This window comes from Podarcis raffonei, chromosome 5 (genome assembly GCF_027172205.1).
Source record: "Podarcis raffonei isolate rPodRaf1 chromosome 5, rPodRaf1.pri, whole genome shotgun sequence".
Lineage (NCBI taxonomy): Eukaryota > Metazoa > Chordata > Lepidosauria > Squamata > Lacertidae > Podarcis > Podarcis raffonei.
In genome coordinates, this window is record NC_070606.1 from 44,213,266 (window position 1) to 44,237,844 (window position 24,579).

At 41.7% G+C, this 24,579-nt stretch overlaps 1 protein-coding gene across 1 annotated transcript in view; it reads right to left on the bottom strand.

Moving 5' to 3' along the window:
* The window catches only part of PTPRE (protein tyrosine phosphatase receptor type E), a 103,799-nt gene that overhangs the window by 13,532 nt on the left and 65,688 nt on the right, over positions 1-24,579 (bottom strand). Inside the window, 11 exon segments of the mRNA XM_053388893.1 lie at positions 26-175; positions 2,080-2,215; positions 4,557-4,720; positions 5,387-5,506; positions 7,588-7,685; positions 8,869-8,905; positions 9,034-9,110; positions 11,173-11,263; positions 14,352-14,482; positions 19,089-19,162; positions 19,478-19,580. Coding sequence (XP_053244868.1) covers positions 26-175; positions 2,080-2,215; positions 4,557-4,720; positions 5,387-5,506; positions 7,588-7,685; positions 8,869-8,905; positions 9,034-9,110; positions 11,173-11,263; positions 14,352-14,482; positions 19,089-19,162; positions 19,478-19,580 — 1,181 coding nt within the window.

Below are 24,579 nucleotides of genomic sequence, written 5' to 3' on the forward strand. Positions count from 1 at the left end.
TTGTAAAATTTTATTTAATACTTACTTTAAACTCTTCTTCTAGCCCTAGTTTGACAAGATTTGGTGCTGCATTGTGCGATGGCTGCAGGTGCTTTTCTAAGGAGGACACATCTAGTTCTGTGTCACCATAGAGGTAGTATTCAAGTAAGGCTTGATAAATGAAGGAATACTGCATCTGTAAAGAACGTAAGCCATTTTATAAGCCAGGACACTTTAAATATTACTAATTGCATATATGATATGAATAACCTCAAGCTATCTCATACACTTTTATACAGTAGTCAGAAATGTAACTGTTGCCTTTACGAGTGGTAGGTAAAAAACTTACACATACGTTATGATTGAATAAGCCAATAAAATACAGTTTAGGCTTATCCCTCTCTCATCCACCGGAGCGAGCACAAGGAGATTGGAAGTTTTCACTTCCATTTTCAATTAACCCAAGTTCAGCATTACATCAAAATCCTAAAGTGTGGCTAATATATGGTTTATTGAAACAATCCAGATTCAAAAACCAAGGCTTGGAGACTAATCACAGTTCATTTGAGTTTCAATTAATCATCCTAAGGCAGTTCAACAAAATTTGAAGTGAAACCTTACTGTCCCCTTTTTCTGGCCACACAAAAGGCTAGAAAGACTATGAGCTTGACCTAAGTTTATTCCCATAATGATAAAACGTATTTTATCCTTATGTAATAATTCATCCTTATGGCATTTAGGAATTTTGGTGACAAGCTGCAAACTGTAAAGCAAAGGAAAAATCTTGGTTGCAGCTAGTGATTTGTCTGGAGAGAGGTAAAACAACATTAAACTACAGAGAAGCTTCATCCTTCAGAATAAATTAACAGCTCACACCCCATAAAAGCATTCTAGAATCACAAAGAGCCATTTAGAACACAAAGGATGAATCACACCTTTAAAAAACATAAGAAAACAGAGACTAAATATAGAGAAAAATAAGACTGTGCTAAGGTGCAAGAATTGGAGCTTTTCAGGGCAAGAGAATACGGATGTTTTGTATCTCCAGAACTTAGAAAGTTCTCTTATACTATGTCAGACTAGCTCAGTATTGTTTACATCAGGGGTAGTCAACATGGTGCCCTCCAGATGTCCCTGAACTACAGTACCCATCAGCCTTAGCCAGCACGGCAAATGACCAGGGCTGGAGTCCCAACAACATCCAGAGGGCATTGGCTATCCCTGGTCTACACTGACTAGTAACACCCCACTACCTGTGTATCATATAGGCCAGGGTGGGGAACCTCCTGCTGTGGGCTGAATTTAAGCCCACAAGGCTGTTCCTCAAACCGTGCTCAACCTGCCTCATACTCAATGTCAAACATGGTCAGGTGAGGGCAGGTAAATACGTGGCTGCATGACTGACTGCCGTGTGGTGAACTCAGTCACGCAGCCTGTCCCTGCAGAAAGCAGGGCTGGACTTACCGCCCAGCAGATGGGCTGCCTGATCAACTCTAATGGATTAGCCATGCACCAAGCTCTTTGTGGGAAACTTCATTGTGCGGCTGATCCTTGGATGGTGAGTTCACTCCTGCTGGATTGGCTGTGTGACTGAGTTCGCTGTGGATAATTTCCACTATCTGCCTTAATTTCCACTATCCCTGGCCCCACAATTTGCTGCTCTAATTGGCTGCTGCTTTGGCACACTTTTAAAAAAATAGGTCTTGTCTGCTTTGGAATAATGATGTCATCACATAGATGATATAGATGTTGGTCTATGACCATAATAAAGATTTGGATTGGATTGGATGTCATCACGTAGCCAACCGTGATTAGCCAAGTGACAATGTCACTGGACAAGCAAAGCTGATTTAGTATTAAAGGAACAGTAGATTAAGAGTGGAAAGAAGTACTGCTTTTTTGGTAAGGGAGCACAGGTGCATTCCCAGGGTGCAAACACTTTCCTGCTCCCACCCATAAGTGACAAAAGGTGGAATGTTTTACATGGGTGAGGGCAGAAAATGTTGGCCAACACCTCCCTCCAATTGGCTGAGTCATTCTGTCATCTTTTAAGCTGAAAAGATTGATAAAGATGACATAAGGTGTATTTTATTTACTTACATCAGTCTGAACCATTTGTTGGCGTTGATTGCGGATTCTTGCCACAAACTCAAAAACGTCAACTTTTTGCTCGACATGCATCATGTCAATCATAGCATCGATTACTATGAATGTGCCTGTACGACCCACACCAGCACTTAAGAAGAAAGGAAACGCAACAAGAATTAGGAGGGAAATGATGAAACATATTGCAGTAACTTTTTTGGACTTGGCAATCCTTCTTCTGAAGTCGTACTCCCAATATTTCTGGTTTTCTTTGTCCTCCTTACTCATATTGCAAGCACTATGACAGGTCAGAGCAGACTCTCTCCACTACGTTTAGTGGCGGTATCAACACCTCCTGCATTCAGTTTATTGTGAGACAGGACCCCCTATTTAGGCAATGCTTCCTTCTTAACAACACAGGAGTAGGGATCACCAAGCAATCCCACCCTCCGTGTTTATGTAAAAAACGTGTGGATCCTTTGCAAACATGGCTGCATGCTCAAAGGCTTTCTCGCAACCTGGAATCCTGCCCAGTTGTGAGACAGTCTTTTTACAAAGGTCCCAAGGCAACAGGGTTTCATTCTTTGTCCAGGGCTACTTCGCATTGGGTTGGGGACTCACAGCAAGAAGTCTGAATGAACATGAATAAATCTAAGTTGGGATAGAATCCCAAAGTAACTCAGATTCAAGTATCCATTGGACCATACCCATAAGTAATCTTGAATCTACTTCCTGCTGCTTATGGCCAAACTACATAATGTGGGGTTCACTATGCCTTAAATTTCAAGTGTGCTGCGATCACACATATTGTAGTACAATTTACAGTGACAAAACGGCTGCGTAGGCAGGGGCTACTGAAACCTCCCTGCTGCTTTCTGCTCTTCCACCTAGAGCCATGCTCCAGCTGCTGTTCTTCTAGCAGCTGGACTCACTTCGGTATCCGTGTGGAAAATTATCCCATGGGATGGGCTAAGGAGGGGAAATCAGGAGGTAAGCCAAGGGTTCCCTCCTTCACCCACTCTTTTCGCTTTAAGACACACTTTGCACATTCCCAAGTTAACTACTTTAGGATCTTGAACTTGAGACTCACCTTTTATTTTTAACTAGCACCTTATGCTGGCCTTATGAAGAGATAAATACAGTCTTATCTTGGATCCCGAACGCCTTGCGAGTCGAATGTTTTGGCTCCCAAACACCACAAACCCGGAAGTGAGTGTTCCAGTTTGTAAACAAGCTTTGGAACCCGAACATCCGACGCGGCTTCCGATTGCCTGCAGGTGCTTCCTGCAGCCAATTGGAAGCTGTGCCTTGGTTTCCGAATGTTTTGGAAGTCAAACGGACTTCTAGAATGATTCCGTTCGACTTCTGAGGTAACACTGTATACTGAATCGAATTCTAAAATACCATTTTGACAGCAATATGAACATTAGATATAAAAATGTACAGTATTGATCTACTGTGAAATGCTAAAATACTGTCCTAGTGTTTAATAGCACAACCACTAGAGGGGGCATGGTTGCTTCTGATTACTGATAACTCAAATGATTTTCAGCCTTCCTTTCAGAGGAAAAGGGCCTGGCATCCTGTGCTAGGCATAAATGTTCCTCTGGTATCCTATTATTTTATTTCGGTCTGTTGTTCTTGTGATGTCATATTCCAGCTTTCTAAATCATAACTTATTTCCTTAGACCCTTTCCCATTTATAATATATACACACAAAAAAGTTTATCGGAGATACCACTTCTTCTAAGCATTCTGGTACAAGTTGTACAAAGAGCATTTTTACATTCTGATTGGGCGCTGATTACTTTCAAGTGTGGTTTAAGAATGCATGAATCACCCATGCTTCCTCCTCCATCAGACTCAGACTGCCTTCCCCTACCTCCTTCATGGTACTGGTAGCTACATATAAGGCTACACAGACTGCTTAGAATACAACTACGTTACTACGAAGAGCTTGTTCCTTTTCCTGTTCCATCTCTATCCTTTTTCACTTCTATGCCATATCTAAGCTTGCAGCAGAGACTGCATTGTTTTCTTAACCTAGAAAACTGCTGGTGCTTTATGAATATATTTATGCTGATAGTAAAGTTTTGTACGATGGGCTATTTTTAAAATTGTAAAAAAGATTCATGAAGGGAGATTTGCACAGGCTTATCTTGGCGTCACAACAAATGGTCCATCTCTCAAAACGGAAAAGGGGACAAATTAATCCCTGCTGATGAATAACTAAGGAGAAACCTTTGCTTTTTTTCACAGGTGATACAATACGGATAATAATCATCATCAAGAAGAAGCCAGTTTCCTGACACTAGTTCTAATGTTGGCTTGTTCTGCTCTTTCTCATAAAGCCTAGTAGGGAAAGCCCACATTAAGGAGACACTTGTTGCTTAAGCATGCAAAAATGGATTTTGCCCACTTCCTGTTAGGCCACCCCAAGGTAATTTTTCATGGGTATGTGTGTGTATCTGCATATTTATACATACGCATACCTGCAGTGAACCACAATTGGTCCAGCATGTGCAGGATTCAATGATTTTACTTTCTTTAGGAATTTGAGCATTCCAATAGGTGTGAAAGGCACTCCAAAATCAGGCCAGCTGGTGAAATGAAGCTGTGTCACAAGCCTGGGAGCTTTGCAGCCATCAGAAACCTGCTAGAGAGCCAGAAACAAAATATGAGCATGACCATTTATTTCTTTGGCTAAAATCAACAAACAATCCAGTTAGTGTGACCGATCCCTCCCTCTTCAGACATCAGCGGTAGCAGCCTAGTCTAAGAATTAATTTAAAATGTTCAGTATATAAAGAGAATTACAGAGTTACTCAGTTGCCAGCAAAAAACATAGAAACTGCAAATTAAAGCATGTGCCTTAATGGCCTCACTTTGTAAGTCATAAGCACATTCCATGACCTTGCATGTTGTGCTCACTTAGAACATAGTATTCATGCACCCACATTTCCCCTTCTTTCAGCAAGAGTTCTTGTGGGGACACCTTAACCTGTAAGCACCCCTGGCCTGAGACTGGCAAGTGAATGGGGAATGATTTACCCCAATTGGAACTAGAGACACTTCCCTCCCAAAAGAAGCTTCAGAGAACAGAGAAGCCTTCTTGTTTAATGGCAACATGAAAACAAAAACTACATGCAGAATGCCAAACGAAATCTCACTTCGGGCACAGTTTAATAAAATATAATTATTATGTAGAGCTAAGTTTTCATGTCACAAAACCAGACAATTCAAAGTACTTATTTTAGAGGTTAAAAATAGATCAGGAACATTTTCCAATTATGAGAAATATTAAATGGGGTCTATAACTTACTGACTGAATACAAAACTTCCGAATAGTATAATCCACAAGAACTATACAGTCCTCCACAGAAACTCGGATGTTTCCATAAGTCCAGCATCCCTGATCAGGCCAGTACTGGAAACACTTGTCCTGTGCAAATGTAAAGAACACACACAGTCACTTCAAGCTGCAATATATGCCCCTCAAATAATTGAGCTACTATAAAGCTGTACAATTATTTTGAGTCTATTTAAAGTATGCTTTTTAAAATTCCAAAACTGAAACTGACACCACTTAACTTTATTAACAGTGAGTTATGAAATACCACAGGACCAAAAATTCATTAAGGTATGGCTTCATCCCTCTCTGATTTCTAAAAGCCGGTTTCTCCAGGTTGCAGGATACAATAATTTCAATCCAGAGCCATTTGTAGCCAATGGTTACATGACATTCTTTTAAAAATCTATACTGCATACAATGAGAGAATTGTTGAGAACTCTGTCAACCTTTCTCTATGAATGCCAGGAGAGGTCATCCTTGAGCAATAAAAGTTGCATGCTTCTCAGTGACCGAGATATATTTATTTTGTTAGCATCTGTATTGGAATTGCCTTTAGATGTTTTTCTTGTCTTACTGCTTGTGTTTGCCACCTTGGGCTCTTTGGGAGGAAGAGTGGGATATAAATTTAAATATTATTACTATTATTATTTTCTGCTTTCCAAACACACCTTATTCACTTTTAATTAGCTACCTAAAAAGTGTAACAGGAAATGAATATGCACACGAATACGCTCCAGCCATCACCTTCTACCCTGTTGCAGACGTGCTGGGAAATTTCATATTGTATTTTATGAAATCAGTTTTATTCTAGAAACTAGTAATTGGGCTGGAAGGTAAGCTGGAGCCTGAAAGTCCATCTAGCATTCCAGGAAAGCTAACGATATTTGGCAGTGGATTAAAAAGGTAAAGGTACCCCTGCCCGTATGGGCCAGTCTTGCCAGACTCTAGGGTTGTGCGCCCATCTCACTCTATAGGCCGGGAGCCAGCGCTGTCCGCAGACACTTCCGGGTCACGTGGTCAGCGTGACATCGCTGCTCTGGCGAGCCAGAGCCGCACACGGAAACGCCGTTTACCTTCCCGCTAGTAAGCAGTCCCTATTTATCTACTTGCACCCGGGGGTGCTTTTGAATTGCTAGGTTGGCAGGCGCTGGGACCGAGCAACGGGAGCGCACCCCGCCGCGGGGATTCGAACCGCCGACCTTTCAATCGGCAAGTCCTAGGCGCTGAGGCTTTAACCCACAGCGCCACCCGCGTCCCTAGGAAAGACAAAAATGCAGTCAAACAATTCTCAGCCATTCCCGCCCCCCACAACACATGGCTACTAGTCATAATAACTATGCTGTGCCCCCAACATTGGAGGCAGTAATGTTTCTGAATATCAGTTGCTGTAAAGTCCTGCTTGAAGGTTTCCCACAGGCATCTGACTGGCCACTGTGGGAACAGGATGCTGGACTAGATGGGCCATTGGCCTGATCCAGCAGGCTCTTCTTAACTTCTTACATGAATTACTATCTTAAAAGACGTTTTCATAACCCTATGCAAGTGTATATTCTCAGGTGGAAAACAGATGCAGAATAAATAATACATATTTTCCTACCAATGAAAACTATGCACAGTGGACGCTCGGGTTGCGAATGTGATCTGTGCGGGGTGCACGTTCGCAACCCACAGCGTTTGCAACCTGCAGTGATGCATCTGCGCATGCGAGTTGCAATTCGGAGCTTCTGTGTATGCGCAAAGCGTGAATTAGCACTTCTGCACATGCGCGACCACCGAAACCCAGAAGTAACCTGTTCCGGTACTTCCGGGTTTCGGTGGTCTGCAACCCGAAAAAACGCAACTTGAAGCGTCTGTAACCCGAGGTATGACTGTATCTCTAAAGGTAATTCACAACTGCCATAAACCAGGGCTAAAGCCCGAACATTCACATTTGACTGAAAACATGATTCAGAAATGACACACAGACACCATTAAGTTTCTCAGTTAGTCACCAATTATTTGCTCAGAAGTAAAGAAAGTTTACTTAAGCCAGCATGCTGCTGCGATTGTGTCAGAAACCCCAGACTTATTAAAGAACTCGGAACAGGAAGTGGTAACATTAGTAAGAGTCTTGTGAGTTATGGGAAAACTCCAAACAGTATGAGGGGAAATATTTAAAAAATGTGTCCTACCTCTTTTCTCTCTTTCACGTTTGTTAACATGACAATAGTTGCAGACTTTTGTTCCCATATCATCCTCCAGAAATCATTTACAGTGTCTTGTTTAGGGCCTACACATACAACACAGCTATTTAATCAAAAACTATGATGAACACAAACAATACTACTGTTAAAAAGGAAAAGGGGAAAAAATATTTCATTTATTTAAAAATATCTCTATTGATAATAACGTTCAAAGCAGTTCACAAGATTTAAAACCAACCAAATAATTCCACAATAAATACTAAAGCAGTAGCAATGCTGCCCAGAAGCAAAATTGTCAAACAAAAGCCCAGGGAAATAAAATGGTCTTCATCTAGCACCTAAATAATGCTAGCATATGTGTCATGCAAACAAATGTAGACAGGCTATCCAAAGAGGCAGAAAAGGTCCTGTCTAACCTCAGAAGATAGGGCACTCAGCGCAGGGCCTCCAAATATGATGTAATGGGTAGCTTCATAGAGGACAAGGCTGCACTTTCATAGATGGAAATGGTCTGATAACAAACCCATGTGCTTCCCATATTTACTGTATGTTTAAAGCAGAGCTATGCATCTTAATGCAGCTTATTAAAAAATAGCATTTCTCACAAAATAGAGATATCTGATTCTAGTTCATAAGAGGAATGATGTCACTGTGACCATGCTATCTTTCCTTGTGCAAAATCTCCCTTTCCTTTCATTTTGGCTTGGGGTGTTTCTAGATGGCAACTTCTCACACAACTGGAGCACCAGCAGGATATGGGACGGGACGGGACAAGGCAGGGACTTTGTAGAAGACGTATTTCCTCATGTGGAGGGTTGGCAAGGTGGTGGTTGATTTCTCACTACTGTTGCCTGGCTGCTCACACCTTTTCCTGATGTGATATATAGGGCTCGGCCTTAGGCCTGGCTGCCTGTTGATGTAATTTGGAGAAATGGATGAAATTGCACTAAGTCCATGTCTTGAGCAGCCATCCTTCACGTCTGGGTTCTGTTCAGAGTTAGCACGCCAGCTGCAATGGGTGGCTTAGAAACAGTCCAAGGCTAAATGCCTGGAGCAGGACTACTCATCTACCCTCCCTTTTCTCTAAGGAATGTGTGAACATGCAGAGGTGGGTATAAAGCCAAAGCTGTATTCAAAAAGCTCTTTAAAATCTGACTGCCTAAGCATAAGGGTAAATTCTGAATAACACATTTGCTGAAATTGCTTTGTACATGCAGATGTTTAAAGCAAAACATTTAAAAAGAGAAATGGATGAAATAATGGAGATACCTTGAGCTGCTATAAATTTATTCTTTTCCTTGTAGCCCTGGAGGGAAAAAATGTACAGAGTTGTCTTTTAAACTTATGCTCTTACAATATGAAGTTCAAAACTGTCAATGTGCTGCTTGCTTTAAAAAATTAAAAAGAAATTTAAAAAGAAATCTATTCACTTACATCTATATATGAAGCATTGATGTAGTCTGAACACTGAAGTCCACCTATTTGCGTTAAAACTACCCTGGAATGGTCGTCTGTAAAGAACATACACAATTAGAAGCTCCCTTGGCAAATATAGATACAGTGCTGACAACCTTCTGAAACACATTGTTTTCTTCTCAGCAACAAAACAAACTCTAAAAACATCATTCTGCCTGATGAATACCTTAAGCCAATAGCAACACCATTTGATTTATTAAATTTCTATACCACCCTTCATCCGAATATCCCAGGACAGTTCACAACACAAAAATGCAAAATGAGAATACATAATAAATACATGATAAAACAAAAACCATTAGAGAGACCATGAAACAAAATCAAATTTACTGATGAATTCTACTTCAGCAGTTTCACTCCGCGGTCCACTTTTAAAGTTCCTTTCTCAAAGAATATTAACATTAAGTTTTCATCTAAAACTAAAATATCATCTCACTGTTTCTGAATGCAGCCATTTCTATTGTCAAATATTTGTCCATTTATAATTTTCATGTAGAGACTGACCTGTTTGTCTTACGCAGACAGAAGAAGGGCAGGTTAGAAGTGATACTTGTCAGGGATCAGCATATGAACAGCCTTAATATGGCTGATGTTATTACTGTTGCCTCCAGCAGCAACCAGCTAAAACCATGCCAATGTATCATCAGTGATGTACGGCCATCCTAAACAATTATATTTCTCTCTCACATGCCTGGGGTGACAGGCCTTCCCTTGTTTACATTCAGCCCCTCATGTAAAAAGGTGACCCAGCCTAACAGAGAGACAGAAGCCCTGGGACAAGGCACTGCTACAAACCCTGATACCAGCTCTGTCCCCAAATGCACTCAGGCAAAACTGTTACAGGACCTAATGGCATCAGATAAACACCAAGAGGAATTCATTCATGTGCAGTCACCCTATTCTCTTGACTGTAATTTATTTTAAATTGATTTTAATATTGTACTTTTAAATTGCTGCAGGTCATGAGGCCTTATGATGAAGGGCAAGAAAGAAATCAAAGCAACGATTGTCATCCTGGTATCACCTACCGACAAGGACAAAGCTGAAGGAGAACTCAGGAAGTTTGAGTCTATTTACTTAGACCGTAATCAAACCATAATGGTTACCTCCCCAGTTATATCTGTTTAGCAAAGGTTAGAAAAACCATGTTACCAGTGTTGTGAATTGTCAATGTGATTATCTTAAATATGCAGAGCACACCCATGATGCGGGGTGAAGAGCCCACCTCAGGTGGCAGAAGTACCTGCTTCTGCCGCCAATAGGGAGGTGTTTGGGCATGTGACGTTGCCAAGCGAGTGGCAACGCTTTGAGGAGTGCCCTGGCTTCCACCAAGTTTGGTGAGAGGTGGGAGTGGTGATGGAGGAAGTGGGGGGGGGGGAGGAGGAGGCAATTCCTGTTTTGCCTCAGGTAGTAAAATGGGACAGGTCACCCCTATAAATACGTTTAAGCTTAACACACAACAGTCACTGTACATCTTGGTCATTTGGACGAAATGTTTACTATTTTTCTCTTTATCTATGCACATTTGTATCTGCCAACTGAGAATAGTACAGTACCAATGCATGCATCTGTTGAAGGAGACTCTAGTCGATAAAAGCTAGGGCTAAAGCTTGTAGCCTTTAGATGCCACAATACTGTTGTTTCTTTCTGCAACAGATTAACATGGGTACTTGCATGGAAAACACTATTACTTTAATAAGAATTTGGTCCTTCCTAATATAAACCAGAGCCAGGGCCTTTTCAACTCTGGCTCCGGCCTGGTGGAACACTCTGCCACATGAGACCAGGGCCCTGCAGGATCTGATTTCTTTCCGCAGGGCCTGTAAGACAGTGTTGTTCCGCCTGGCCTTTGGCTTGGAGCCAATTTGATTCCCTCCCCCTCTTTCTTTTTCCTTTCTCCTCCTGTGATGAGGCTGCATTTTAATATTTCAATATTTTAATGTTGTATTTTAATCTTGTTTTTAAGTTGTATTCATTCAACTTGTTTTTATTATTGCTTGTTAGCCGCCCTGAGCCTGGCCTTGGCTGGGGAGGGTGGGGTATAAATAAAAATTATTATTATTATTTATAATAAATCAACAAATCATTAATACTTACAAGGTAGTATGTTGGGATATCTGTTCTTTTCTCTGTTTTCCTCTTTATTTGCCATCTCAAGTGTTCCTTGCATATATCCAGGAGGTAATGACTACAGAAAAAATATGTAGTGTTGGTTCAAAACAGCATACTATAGTGAGTAGTTACATAGAGGAGATGGTTTAAGTAAAACAGCTGTATCCCATGGAGCTCAATAATGCCCGCATGAAAAGGTTAACAAAATTCTTTGAATCCATCAACCCCAGGAATAAGTTCCAGTTTCATATAAAGATGAGTGTTTGTTGTTTGCACTGGCAACTTGAAATAACAATCTCAAAATGACTCATGTAGTGACCATGCTATTAAGAACTGAAGCATAAACATGGAAAATGAACAGGATTATCAAGTATGGATGAAGGACTCAAAATCCCAGTCATGTGAATCCAAAATAAGAAGTTCAAAATATGCAAGGACAATCAAAGTGTATGTGTGTGATGTGATTAGCTTAACGTGCTATGTTTTTAGAAATCTATTTCAATCCACATACTCATTAGAAACTATAATGACTATAAACGTTTAAAGATTTTAAAGACAATATGTCTGCATAGAAATCAAGGTTCCAAATCCATTCCAGGGCCTTGTGCCTGTAATTTGTGGGAGAAAACTTGCACTCACTTACAATTTAAGTGACACATGTAGTTTGCATCTTAGACATACCCATCAAATACATAACATACCATTTGACCATCAACGCCAGAAGGCAGCGTTGATATTCACTAGGTTCATGTCCCAATCAATTAGGGGAGAAATGCACCTGGAGGCATGCTTCTATGAACAAATTTCCAGCTGCACTGGAAAGTGTGCACACCTGTACCACAATATGTCCTTGGAGTCAAATCATTCAATCCCAGTAGGAACACACTCTCTCTCAAGCCAGTAGTAACATGCAACACCTTGTTATACATTACTCTATCTGGACCAGGACTTCCGTGTTTTAAAATAGGGTTTCATGTAGTTTGCATTACTACATTTAAAATAGGTACATTGGTACATTCTTCCATTTTGGAGGCAGGGTAAATTACCATTAGAAAGTAATAAACATAATTAGTGAAGGAGAAGTTTTTTTTACTATGAAATCACCTAATATATTTAGGAGATCCACACTGTGCCAAGGCATCAGGATGCATTTAATTATTATTATTTATGCTTTATTTATTTATAGACATGCAAAGATAAAACATTTAATTGACAGAGATGCAGTATTACTTTTAAAAAGGCACATTTTAAGCATATAATCATAATAAAAACTGCTGACATGCAATCCTGACAATTATAGCCTCCCCCTATATTATAGCCTTAAAGGGCACTGCTGCATAACAGAGATGGTTTAATTGGCATTTGCTTTTTTACTTAGATGAACTCAAATCTAAACTAATGCTCTTCCTTCATTGCCATGGCTTCATCTATGAGAGCTGATGTAAGGAGTAAGTTCAGCTTCATAGAACTGTTCATATGAGGTCAGAGAGCAAACCCAACATGGTATGTTCCTTTCTGCTAGTGAGCGAGCAGCCAGGAAAAAGAAACCCCTTCTGTATGCAACCACAATGTAGCAGGAAGCGAAAGAGCAAATCTGCTTTACTGAACGAGGTGAGGATCGTATTTACAAGAAACCTTCAGCACCATTAAAAGCAGATTTTGAGGGACTACTGCTAATAGGGAGCCAGAACTTGGGGGAACAACAACAACATACACTCCTCTAGGGGTTGTCCTCAGATTAACAACATGCCTCTGCTTCCTCAAAATTGTCATATATTTTTTAATCGGTAGGAAGGTCAGGATACCACAGGTCACTGATTCGAAGGGGAATCAGTGTAGTCTTTCCTAGGTATCTGAGAAGCTTCAGTTCTCTCCATATCCCGTTCGCCAAGCGGCAAATAACAGCACAATGATGCACAGTTGCTACCACAATTTAGGCTTCAGCAAGATTCATGGATTTTCGGCACCTACCCATATGCCTGCACACTATTCTGAGATGTGGGATAGCTTTGTGATTATTTATCTCTTTTCTTCATAATAACCAGTTGCTAATGATGATCCAATCCCCATTTCTTGCAACAAGGCACTGTGGAGTGAGAAACTCCAAAGCTTCTAAGGTTAAGGTCAGAATGTTTGATAGGAGGTAGGATTTCGGAAAGTTGTGGCACATGGGACAGAATGTCGCTCAGATATGTAAGTATTGGGAGAAACTCCCTAGGTTTGGAGAATATGAACACCACTAAGAAATGATATTGCTTTTTCTGCCTTCCCCCCTTCTTCAGTATTTCTACAGGAGAGAATCGCCAAGGCCCTTAATTGTTTATCCTGTAGCACAGTGGCTCTGTGTGTGTGCTGGAAATGTTGTACAGGAACTTGGCACATGAGAACCTGGAGGGGTGGCTGAATGACCAGTCGGGATGGGCAGACTGGAAGCAAAGCTGCCCTGAACCTGAACCAGCCAGGTGGAGTAGAACTATGAAGGTGTTTGCTCAATAGAGGCACCCTGCAGAATTCTTCCCATCCCCCAATATAGCTGGCAAGGAGCCTTATAAGCTATCAGTGTGAACTGAAGACCTGCTTATTCACCCAGCCTTTTGGTTGAATGCTGCACTTTGCAAACAGGTGTTTTAACTACCTATGTGTTCTTTTCTGCTTTGTTGTTCATTGACAGCTGGACTGTATAACTTTATTGTGTTTTTTTATTGGCACTGTATTCCTCTTCAGGATTATTTTGCATGAGATAAGTTGATAAAAGGAAACATAGTTAAGCACACAGGAGCTGAGATTGAAGAGCCATTTTGAGTTCAGGCACAGCACGGATTGTAAATAGAATACAAGGCCAGCCCCCCGCATGGCTTCACTGGAAAACCTGGTCATGCCTCAGCAAGATTTTTAATGTTTCTAAATGGAACGGTATCAAAAAGGAAAGATGGTAAGTTTTACATAGTACAGGCCCATACCTTAGCCTGAAACAAATGCCAACTGATACACACATGTGGTCCCACACCTTTTCTTCTTAGAGGAAGAGTAGTTGGGTGAACCCAGGCAGATTAGCGGGGAATGAATGAATGAATGAATGAATAATAAGGTACTACAATTTGTTACCTGTATTTGCTGTGTCTTTGAAGAAAACACAACATTAAATACAAAATATGAAGACTTACATTAAACTCCTCCCGAAACAACTTTCCATCATCAGCTGCTCTTATCCGTATTTCATGTTCCAGATGTTCCACTGGAATAGGAAAATACTTTTTTGGGCCAGAAGGAGACCTTCTGAGAAGCATCTGTTGTTCTGCTGGATAGGATGCCAACATAATATATATTATTACATATGGTATGAATAATGACACTGCAGTTCAGATGTTCATTTAGAATCCCCTGCTCACCAAAAGAAGAAGATGGGTGCTGGCTTTTAAAAAGACAATGTGTAAAAAGAGGCTAGTAATGCTAAGGAAGAATTTAATCTTCAACTCTGAGGTGTGTTCCTAAGATGATGATTTGGGAGGGGTTTGGGGTGGATGAAAGCTTCACCAATAGGAGCTGGGGTGGGTGGGGAGACTATGGGCGGAATGGAAACACATCAAACTCTAGTAATGTGTACAATACTGTGCAAATTTGACTTGAAACGCAGCGGGGCGGGTGGGGGGGAATCTCACTACGTTTTTAGCCAGCATACTCATAATTAACAGTGAATATCAATGGAGTACTTAGCTGAGAGGAGGGATGTACATTTAATTCTCTTAAAATACATAGCCCACCTTTACAATTCCAAAATGGAAACACTTAGCATACTTTACACAACACAAACAGTAAACACAATGAACAAAAACATACAAAGGAGAGCTGCTGAAAACAAAAGCCTCACAATAACAGCAGGAAAAAGGATGGGGCACTGTTGAAAGAGAAGTTTGTCAGTGGAAGCTACTGGTTTGTTACTGTGTGGTTTTATTTTATAATTTTAATGTACCGCATTTTTACGTCTATAAGACGCCCCCATGTATAAGACACACCCTATTTTGGAGGACCCAGATTTAAGAAAATGGGGGGAGATGTATCCGTGTATAAGACACCCCCTAATTTTTGACATTTTTAAGGGGAAAACCCTAGTCTTATACACAGAAAAATATGGTAAATTGTACTTGTTTTAACTATGTTGTGTAACCTGACCTCAGATCATTTGGTGCACAGTGGGCTATAAGTTCTAAGAAGAAAGAAAGGAAAAAAATATCCCATAGCAGGAATTTTAGTGCCAAAGCAAAAGGGAGGGGAAAGTTCCTTTCTGGGATGGGAGGGACTGAAGGGAAGGGAAGGGAAGGGAAGGGGAGGGAAGGGAAGGGAAACACACATCTGAACAGTTTAGATGCTTCAGTTTAGTAATTCTGAACTCATAGCTGAATGAGTTCAATTTCGCAATGAGCTCTCCTGAAGGGAAGCCCCACATCTAGAAATACCCACCAATATTTATTCTGCTGAATCTGACAAGCTGACTATTGTGGCATTCATTTTTAACCCTTTCAATATGTTGTAGTGGTTAGAGCATTGGAGTAGAACCTGGAAGACCAGGGGGCAAATCCCCACTCAGCCATGAAGCTCACTATGTAACCTCGGAGCCAGCCAGCATCTCTCTCAGCCTAACCTACATCACAGGGTTTGGGGGAGGATAAATTGGGAGGGGGAGAACAACATACCGTATTTTTCGCCCCATAGGGCACACTGCCCCATAGGGTGCACCTAGTTTTTTTGGCGGGGGGAAATAAAGAAAAAAAAATATTTCCCCCCAAGGCGCGGGGCTGGCGCAGGGGAAGCCCGAGCTTACCCCGACCCCAGCCCCCAGAACAGCCTGCTATCCGCAAGCCTAGGGAGCCCGGCGGGAAGTCGCACCGGTCTCCCCAGGCTTGGGGAGAGCTGCGCGAAGCCCGGGCACGCTCTTCAGCACGCCCCAGGCTTTGGAATGCAGGCAGCTCTGCGCAACCCTTGGGAGACCGGCGCGACTTCACGCCAGTCTCCCAAGGGTTGTGCAGAGCTTCCTGAAGCCTGTAGAGCGAGAGGGGTCGGTGCGCACCGACCCCTCTCGTTCTCCAAGCTTCAGCGAAAGCCTGCATTCGCCCCATAGGACGCACACACATTTCCCCTTCATTTTTGGAGGGGAAAAAGTGCGTCCTATAGGGCGAAAAATACGGTATATCACATTGGGCTCACTGGAGGAAAGCGGGACTATGTGTTAAATAAATACAGTACACAATAAAAGACATTTAATTCTCCAGACAACTGCCGTATATATTGGTTTTGTAAAAATACGCACAGCATTTGAAAAATGAGCATTAATACAAGCTGTAATGAAGAAAAGGCATGAAACAATTTAGCTGTGATTCCTGCATGACAGGGGGTTGGACTATATGACCCTTGGGGTCCCTTCCAACAATTCTATGATTCCCCCTCTTTTTGTTTCCTTATTATCTGTTTCTGCTCTAACAGCTGGATGGTGTATTCTTGTGTAACACTATGCCTATACAGTGGTACCTCGGTTTAAGAACAGTCCGGTTTAAGAACGATTTGGTTTACAAACTCCGCAAAACCGGAAGTAGTGTCTTGGTTTGAGAACTTTGCCTCAGTCTAAGAACGGAATCCGAACTGTGAAAAGGCACCAGTGGCGGGAGGCCTCATTAGGGAAAGCGCACCTTGGTTTAAGAACGGTTTTGATTTAAGAATGACTTCCAGAATGGATTACGTTCATAAGCCGAGGTACCACTGTATTTGTATTAATGTATTTGTATTTATTTATACATAAAAATCAGGTGCAGCTCAGTGGCCAGTAGTGTAAATTGCGAGTCCAGCCAACCAGTTTAAGGATTAAACTCAGCTATGAACCAGCTGCTCCTGGGCAAGCTCTTAGCCCCTTGTCCATGAAATGGAAATTTACAATACAGGACTATTGAAAGGATGACAGGTTGAAGCCCAAGTTACCCTCCGTGTGCCCCTGAATGTCAGGCTGCTGGGACTCACACATGGGGGACATGCTGTTACATCCAGCTCGTGAACTTCCTATAGGCTTCTGCTTGAACCCCATGAGCCCAGGATGCTGGACTAGATGGGCATTTGGCCTGATTCTGAAAGGCTCTTCTTACAACCTTACGACAGAGGGCCTTCTCGGTGGTGGCGCCTGCCCTGTGGAATGCCTTCCCTTCAGATGTGAAGGAAATAAGCAGCTATCTTATCTTTAAAAGACATCTGAAGGCAGCCCTGTTTAGGGAAGCTTTTAATATTTAATGCTGTATTGTTTTTAACACTTGATTGGAAGCTGCCTGGAGTGGCTGGGGAAACTCAGCCAGATGGGCGGGGTATAAATAATAAGTTATTATTATTATTATTATTATTATTATTATTCACAAGAGAGACTGTAACCTAGTATAAACTCCCACTGGAAGAACGGGGAGGGGGTGAGGTGGGGTGGGGAGAAAGCAGAGATTTTTGCCAGCTTCACTTTCTTCCTGCAGTCCCCCAAGCAATCTCATGTGTTTCAAAGAGCCTCAAACCTTTGAGAGCAGATTCTCAGTGGGAACAGGCAGTTCCAGGGAAAAGGACAAAATAGTAACTTCCTCCTTCCACTCACAGGAGTGCCCTAGTTCTGCTCACCGAGTTTCTGGATCCAAGCCACTGAGAGTTAAACTACACAAATGTCACATGTGGCTGCCTCTTGCTTTTCATTCACAGGGGAAGGGGTATTATTGGGGACACAGCATACCTGGAGTAAGGCTTGTTCCATCCTTCCTCAGCTGCAATGGACTACAATAGCATTTTTAAAAAAACTAATCTTTGAAATTTTGTGAGCAAGAGGGCACACTATGGGGGTTGGGGTGTTATATCTGGAAAGCAAAATACTCCCCTAACCAACCCACTATAATTCCAGTTACAAACTGTAGTTTCACACCAAGAGAATGTTTTTCATAGCACAATCTTATGCACATCAACACAGAAGCAAGTCCTGTTAAGTTTGGTAGGACCTTGGTCACATTCATGCCATACATTGAAAACACATGACTTCCCCCAAATAATCTTGGGAGCTGCAGTTTGTTAAGGTCTCTGAGGGGATAAACTAAAGTTCACAGGATTCTTTGGGGAAAGCCAAGCGATTTAAAGGATGTGACCTTACTCCAGGTAAGTGTGTACAGGACTGCAGTCTAAAGTGCCCTGAACACTTGGAGTGCAATATCTAATTGATAGGTATTAGCAACATCACACTGGTTATGATCTAGGACTGGTTATGATCTAGGTTATGATCTAGGATAAAGATGCTTAAGAACCACTACTTTTAAACAAAAGTATTATTCAATAGCTGCAACTTCCTGCAAGTCCAATTCATGGCTCTGTTTCAAGGCTTTTTTTTAATACATGAAATAAAAAACATCCAGTTCACTCAGCTGGGTTCTACAGTGATTTCTGTCTCCTTCACAAATGAATAGGTATGATACACATGTTTTCAAACTACTGTTTCTCACATTTACAAAACATTCTTGTGTAATTATTTCTTTAAAATATTTATATACCCTTCTTCAAACCTAGTTTTAGGACAAGGTATGCTTAAGATCCCTCGGTTCTATACCTAACATTTATAATATGTAAAACGCGGCCCAAGTCTAACTAGACTTTAAATATAAATATATTCAATTTCCAGTCTTTATGTTGGATCCTACACCCTGTTATGGATAGAAACTTGTAAGCAGCATATTACTACAAAAGCGAAAGTTGCTTTAACAAGTAAAGAAAGTTTTCAAATTTAAAAAAACAACAACTAAGAGTAACAAACATTTCAGTAACCAAACATTTACATTCAGCATTATATTTACCACTTTAAAAAATCTAAGATTTTCAATATTAAGTAAATCAAATTTATATTTTACCTTGCTCTTCTAAGATTCCATTCGGTATTTTTTTATCACTTGAAGTCACCACTGCTTTTCTGTGTTTCCTGAACCTTAATAATTATAATAAGATAAATTTAGGGGGATAGTGCAGATCTGTTGTGAATAAATAAGTTACCTGTTTACGTATAATACTGCAGCTTGTCTCACAAACCATGTAATTCTGGAAAAACTCTTTCTAATCATCTTCCGTTTGTAAAAGCTTCAGATGGTGGAGAGAAACAGTGTGTGTAACATCCTCCGCTGCCCTCACTAATGTGGGTGAGTGCAGCCGGCACAGCTGCACGCAACACACTTTCATTTCCTCATTAGATCACATGGAAACAAGACAGAACTAGTTCCAAGCTAAGCGTCTGATGTCTGCTTACCTGAAGAAATAGCCAGCTAAAAGGATCAGAATTATAAACACCAGAATCAGGATCAGCATTGAAGTCAACAGATGTGGCGGTGGACTGTTTTCTTTTGGAGGGCCTAGGAGTTTAAAAAGAGAAGTAAGAAGTGGGGAAACAACGAATTTCTTAATCTCTAACAGATAAAATCGCATACACACAGTTCCTACTTAACACAAATTAGCCACATAGCATTTTGAGCAAGTTATAATCTCTTTTGAAGTTCTTGGCTAGAAATGAGAATCCTGACAGCAACAATTCCCTTGTCACTTCCAAAATAGTTTTGCCATACAGCTATTTGCTTCTTTGCTGTCAGACAATGCCATCAAACCATAAATGGCCTTCATGTACCCTTCTGAGCTTTAATAATAGTAATAATAAATTTTTATTTATACCCTGCCCTCCCCAGCCAAGACCGGGCTCAGGGCGGCTAACAACCAGTAATAAAAACAAGTTGATGAAAATACAATTTAAAAGATTAAGATACAACATTAAAACAATTAGGGAGCAATCTCATCATAGGAGGAGAAAGGAAAAAGAAAAAGGGGGAGGGAATCAAACTGATTCTGAGCCAAAGGCCAGGTGGAACAACTCTGTCTTACAGGCCCTGCAGAAAGAGATCAGATCCCGCAGGGCCCTGGTCTCAAGAGACAGAGCATTCCACCAGACCGGAGCCAGTGTTGAGAAGGCCCTGGCTCTGGTTGAGGCTAATCTAACTTCCTTCGGGCCCGGGACCTCTAGGGTGTTGCTATATATGGACCTTAAGGTCCTCCGTGGGGCATACCAGGAGAGGCGGTCCCGTAGGTACGAGGGTCCTAGGCCGTGAAGGCCTTTAATAGTCAAAACCAGCACCTTAAATCTGACCCTGTACTCTACCGGGAGCCAATGCAGCTGGAAAAGCACTGGGTGAATATACTCCCATGGCAGAGACCCTGTGAGGAGCCTCGCTGCAGCATTCTGCACCCGCTGGAGTTTCTGGGACAGCTTCAAGGGCAGCCCCGCATAGAGCGAATTACAGTAGTCAAGCCTGGAGGTGACCATCGCATGGATCACTGTGGCCAGGTCGGGGCGGGAAAGGTAAAGGACCAACTGCTTGATGCGGCGAAGGTGGAAAAATGTGGAATATTTGACCACCAGGAACAGGTGGATGCCAAATGATTTTAAAAGGGCAGTAAGTTTTCCCCACTCACAAACCACCAGCAGTTCTTACTTCCTCATCAACAATCTCTGCTAAGGTGCTACACCATGGGTAGCAAACTAAGGCCCGGGGCCCAGATCTGGCCCAATCGCCTTCTAAATCCAGCCCGCAGAAGGTCCAGGAATCAGCGTGTTTTTACATGAGTAGAATGTGTGCTTTTATAAATGCATCTTTGGGTTGTTTGTTGGGCCTGCCTGGTGTTTTTGCATGAGCAGAATGTGTGCTTTTATTTAAAATGCATCTCTGGGTTATTTGTGGGCATAGGAATTCGTTCATCCCCCCCCCAAAAAAAAATATATAGTCTGGCCCACAACATGGTCTGAGGGACAGTGGACCAGCCCCCTGCTGAAAAAGTTTGCTGACCCCTGTGCTACACTGAATATGGAACTTTGTGGTACCAGGAATTAAATACATATTTGTGGGAATGTACCATGGAATATGTCAGGGCTTTGCATCTGTTACCTCTTTTGACAAGAGGCAGGTGAGAAATGGAAGAGGGAGAAGTTTAAAACAGTCGCTTTCCCCCTTTCAGTGTTCCTGTCTTCTCATTGTACAGTGACAGGAGTTTAAGTAAAATGGGGGTGGAGCCACACTGAGATGAAAACTGGATTTAAACAATGCCACAGGTTTAAGCAAAGCAGGTATGGAGCGAAGCTGAGCTTTTTTAAATTAAGAAAACCCAGACAAGTCAGTTTTAACAAGGAAAATAGCAGAGATGGGTACAACTCAGAAGCTAGCATGAAAAACTGTTCTCCTCCACTGTGCTTTATTCAAACCTCTGCTGTTTAAAACCAAATGCAAATGAAGAAGGGATAATATAAGGCGAGAAAATGGGTGTTGACATTAGGCATATAAAAATACTCGGAGTAATAATCTTAGAAAATACCAACATCATATTTCAGAGGGAGGAAAAAAGTAAAGATGGCCGATGAGATATGAGAGATAAAAAAGTGTATAGTCATAACATTTTTGTTTTTACAATAATACTGAGACGGCAGGCATTCCTTATGCAGAAACAAAAGTATTATTGTCTGCTGAATCCTTAGGGCTTTTCAGACACAGAACCACCCTAAATATTTAGTTACAGAAGCTTTAGTTACAGACTTCTTCTATTTATAATGAAATACTTTTTTTATCCAATGCCATCCATTGCAACAAAACTAATAAGTACCCATAGGACTAAGACTACTTCATTCTGCCTCGTAACCTAGAGGAATCCAAACCAATTATTGTACTTTAATTGACAAGGTCCCCCCCCCCTTTCCCCACCTATTGTTTCCTTCTCACAGCTTCTGAACTTTAAATAGAGCAGATCTCCTTACATGCAACACACAAGATTGTGCATGTGCAACAGACTTTTGCTGAACAACAACTCTCTTGCAAAGCACGACAGTGGTTCACAACATAAAAACACAGAACACATAATAAAAATAAGAACAAACCAATAAACCCCCTCCCACAAATACATTTAAAAAGACATAGCAAGTTAATTAGTCAAACGCCTGGTTAAAGGGAAACATTTTTGCCTGGTGCCTGAATATATGTAATGAAGACATCGGACGGACGTTCCTGGGAAAAGCATTCCAGAAACAGGGATCCGTCGCTGAAAAGGCCTGCTCTTGTATCATCACCCTCTGGACTTCTCGGGGAGGAGGCACATGAGAAAGTCCTCAGATGATGGTTGTAGGGTCTGTGTTGGTTCATATGGGGAGAGGTGACCCTTAATATCAGAACTTGGAGAAGCTTATCAGAAGCTTGAGGCCATTCATACTACTCTTTAGCAAAAGTGCAGATGAGAAAGTTGTGTGCTCTGGATGGGGTTACACACCCCTGAAAGAGGCAGGCTGCAGTTTGGGCGTGCTCCTGGAACCATCACTGTATGTAAATAACAATAATAAAACTAATAATTATTATGGTAGTAATGCCTCATGAGATGAGTGCAATTATGTGGTTACTTTCCGTGCCACTGAGACAACATACTGCTGGCATGGAAGAAACTAGGCTGTTGCACCCATTCCACATGGTTCTACTTACAAATGGCACTGAACTACTTATGCACTTATGGACCACGGGTGCTACAAGCTGCACACTACAGGTGAAAACTATTGTATGCATATAAACGTTTGCAAAACTCCAGGAGACATACTCTTACAGCCCAGACATACTCTTATACCGTGTGTGTGTGTGTGTGTGTGTGTGTGTGTGTGTGTGTACATAAAAGCACACACACACACACACACACACACAATAAAATACATCTCTTAAGTGAGTGAATTTTCACTACTATGAACTACTATGAATTTTTTACTTTGAAAATATGTGTTTTTGGAATGATGGACAGCAGAATCAATGTCTTGTAAGGTCACCCACATTTTCCATGAAGTTTATTTTCCTATGTTCAAATGGCCATCCAGTGAAGTCACGCAAGAAGGGCAAGAGGGAACACCTTACCAACACTGGCAGTGTGAATGTAACATATAATAGGTAGATACTGAAGGTGACTCCTAGCGCTGTACTGAATCCAAACAGTGATACTTCATCATCATCATCCTGTGTTATCACAACAACTTTCACTTTGTTATGGCTGTTCTTTGCAGCATGTCATGTGTGTAACGGAACATGCACATCTACCTTTTCAGGCGATGTTGTTTTCTCTTGAAGTTATTACTAAAACTTTGTATGTTCACAATATTTGCTTTCCTGTTTTGAGCTTCATAATTTGACAAGGAAAAAATGTCCCGTCACATGGAAGGAATGTTCCTGCTTAGGGATCCATCCATCCACCCACCCACCCACCCACCCACCCATCATCCACCGCACCCTTCTCCAGCATATAACTCTGTAAATTGTCAGAGGATCATGGAGGGCGTTCTGCTCTACACAACCAGTTTTCTGTTTCCCATCTTTCAACATTCTGCAGCTACTAAGAATGCACAGTTCACTCTGGGCTGGTTTGTCTTTTTTAACAGGGGTAGTATGTACTTCTGCAAACCCTGAAAATGATACTGTAATATTTAATGGATCCCTTTTTGGTGTTGGTGGGGTAAAGAGAAGAACATTTTTCATAAAGTATTTGGAACATGTAACTTTTTGTCCTTATGAACTTATAAATGGCATTGAATAAAAACATTTGGGCAGGACCTTCCACTTATTATCTAGTTGCAGTCTTGTAACACCCCCTGAAAAGGTTAGTCAGTATTATCCATATACAACGGATGGGAGGACTGAGGCTGAGAGCAGCTTGCCTAAAGCCACCTACTAAGTTCATGGCAGGGGCGCGGGTGGTGCTGTGGGTTAAAGCCTCAGCGCCTAGGACTTGCTGATCGTCAGGTCGGCGGTTCAAATCCCCGCGGCGGGGTGCGCTCCCGTCGCTCGGTCCCAGCGCCTGCCAACCTAGCAGTTCGAAAGCACCCTCGGGTGCAAGTAGATAAATAGGGACCGCTTACTAGCGGGAAGGTAAACGGCGTTCCGTGTGCTGCGCTGGCTCGCCAGATGCAGCTTGTCACGCTGGCCACGTGACCCGGAAGTGTCTGCGGACAGCGCTGGCTCCCGGCCTCTAGAGTGAGATGAGCGCACAACCCTAGAGTCTGTCAAGACTGGCCCGTACGGGCAGGGGTACCTTTACCTTTACCTTAAGTTCATGGCAGAGAAAAGATTCAAACCAGGAACTTCATGATTTGCAACCTAGTCTCTTAGACACACCACTGGAAATAATATGCACAAGAGAAGAATTTTCAAAAATCCACACTGGGGAAAGCTACTTAGTGTTTTTCTGATTTCCATATGCATACAAACTTGTAATACTCTTATGAAAGTGAATTATCTTTGCACTTTAAGTGCACAGAAGCATAAAAATGCAACCTGAATAATCATGATTTAACAA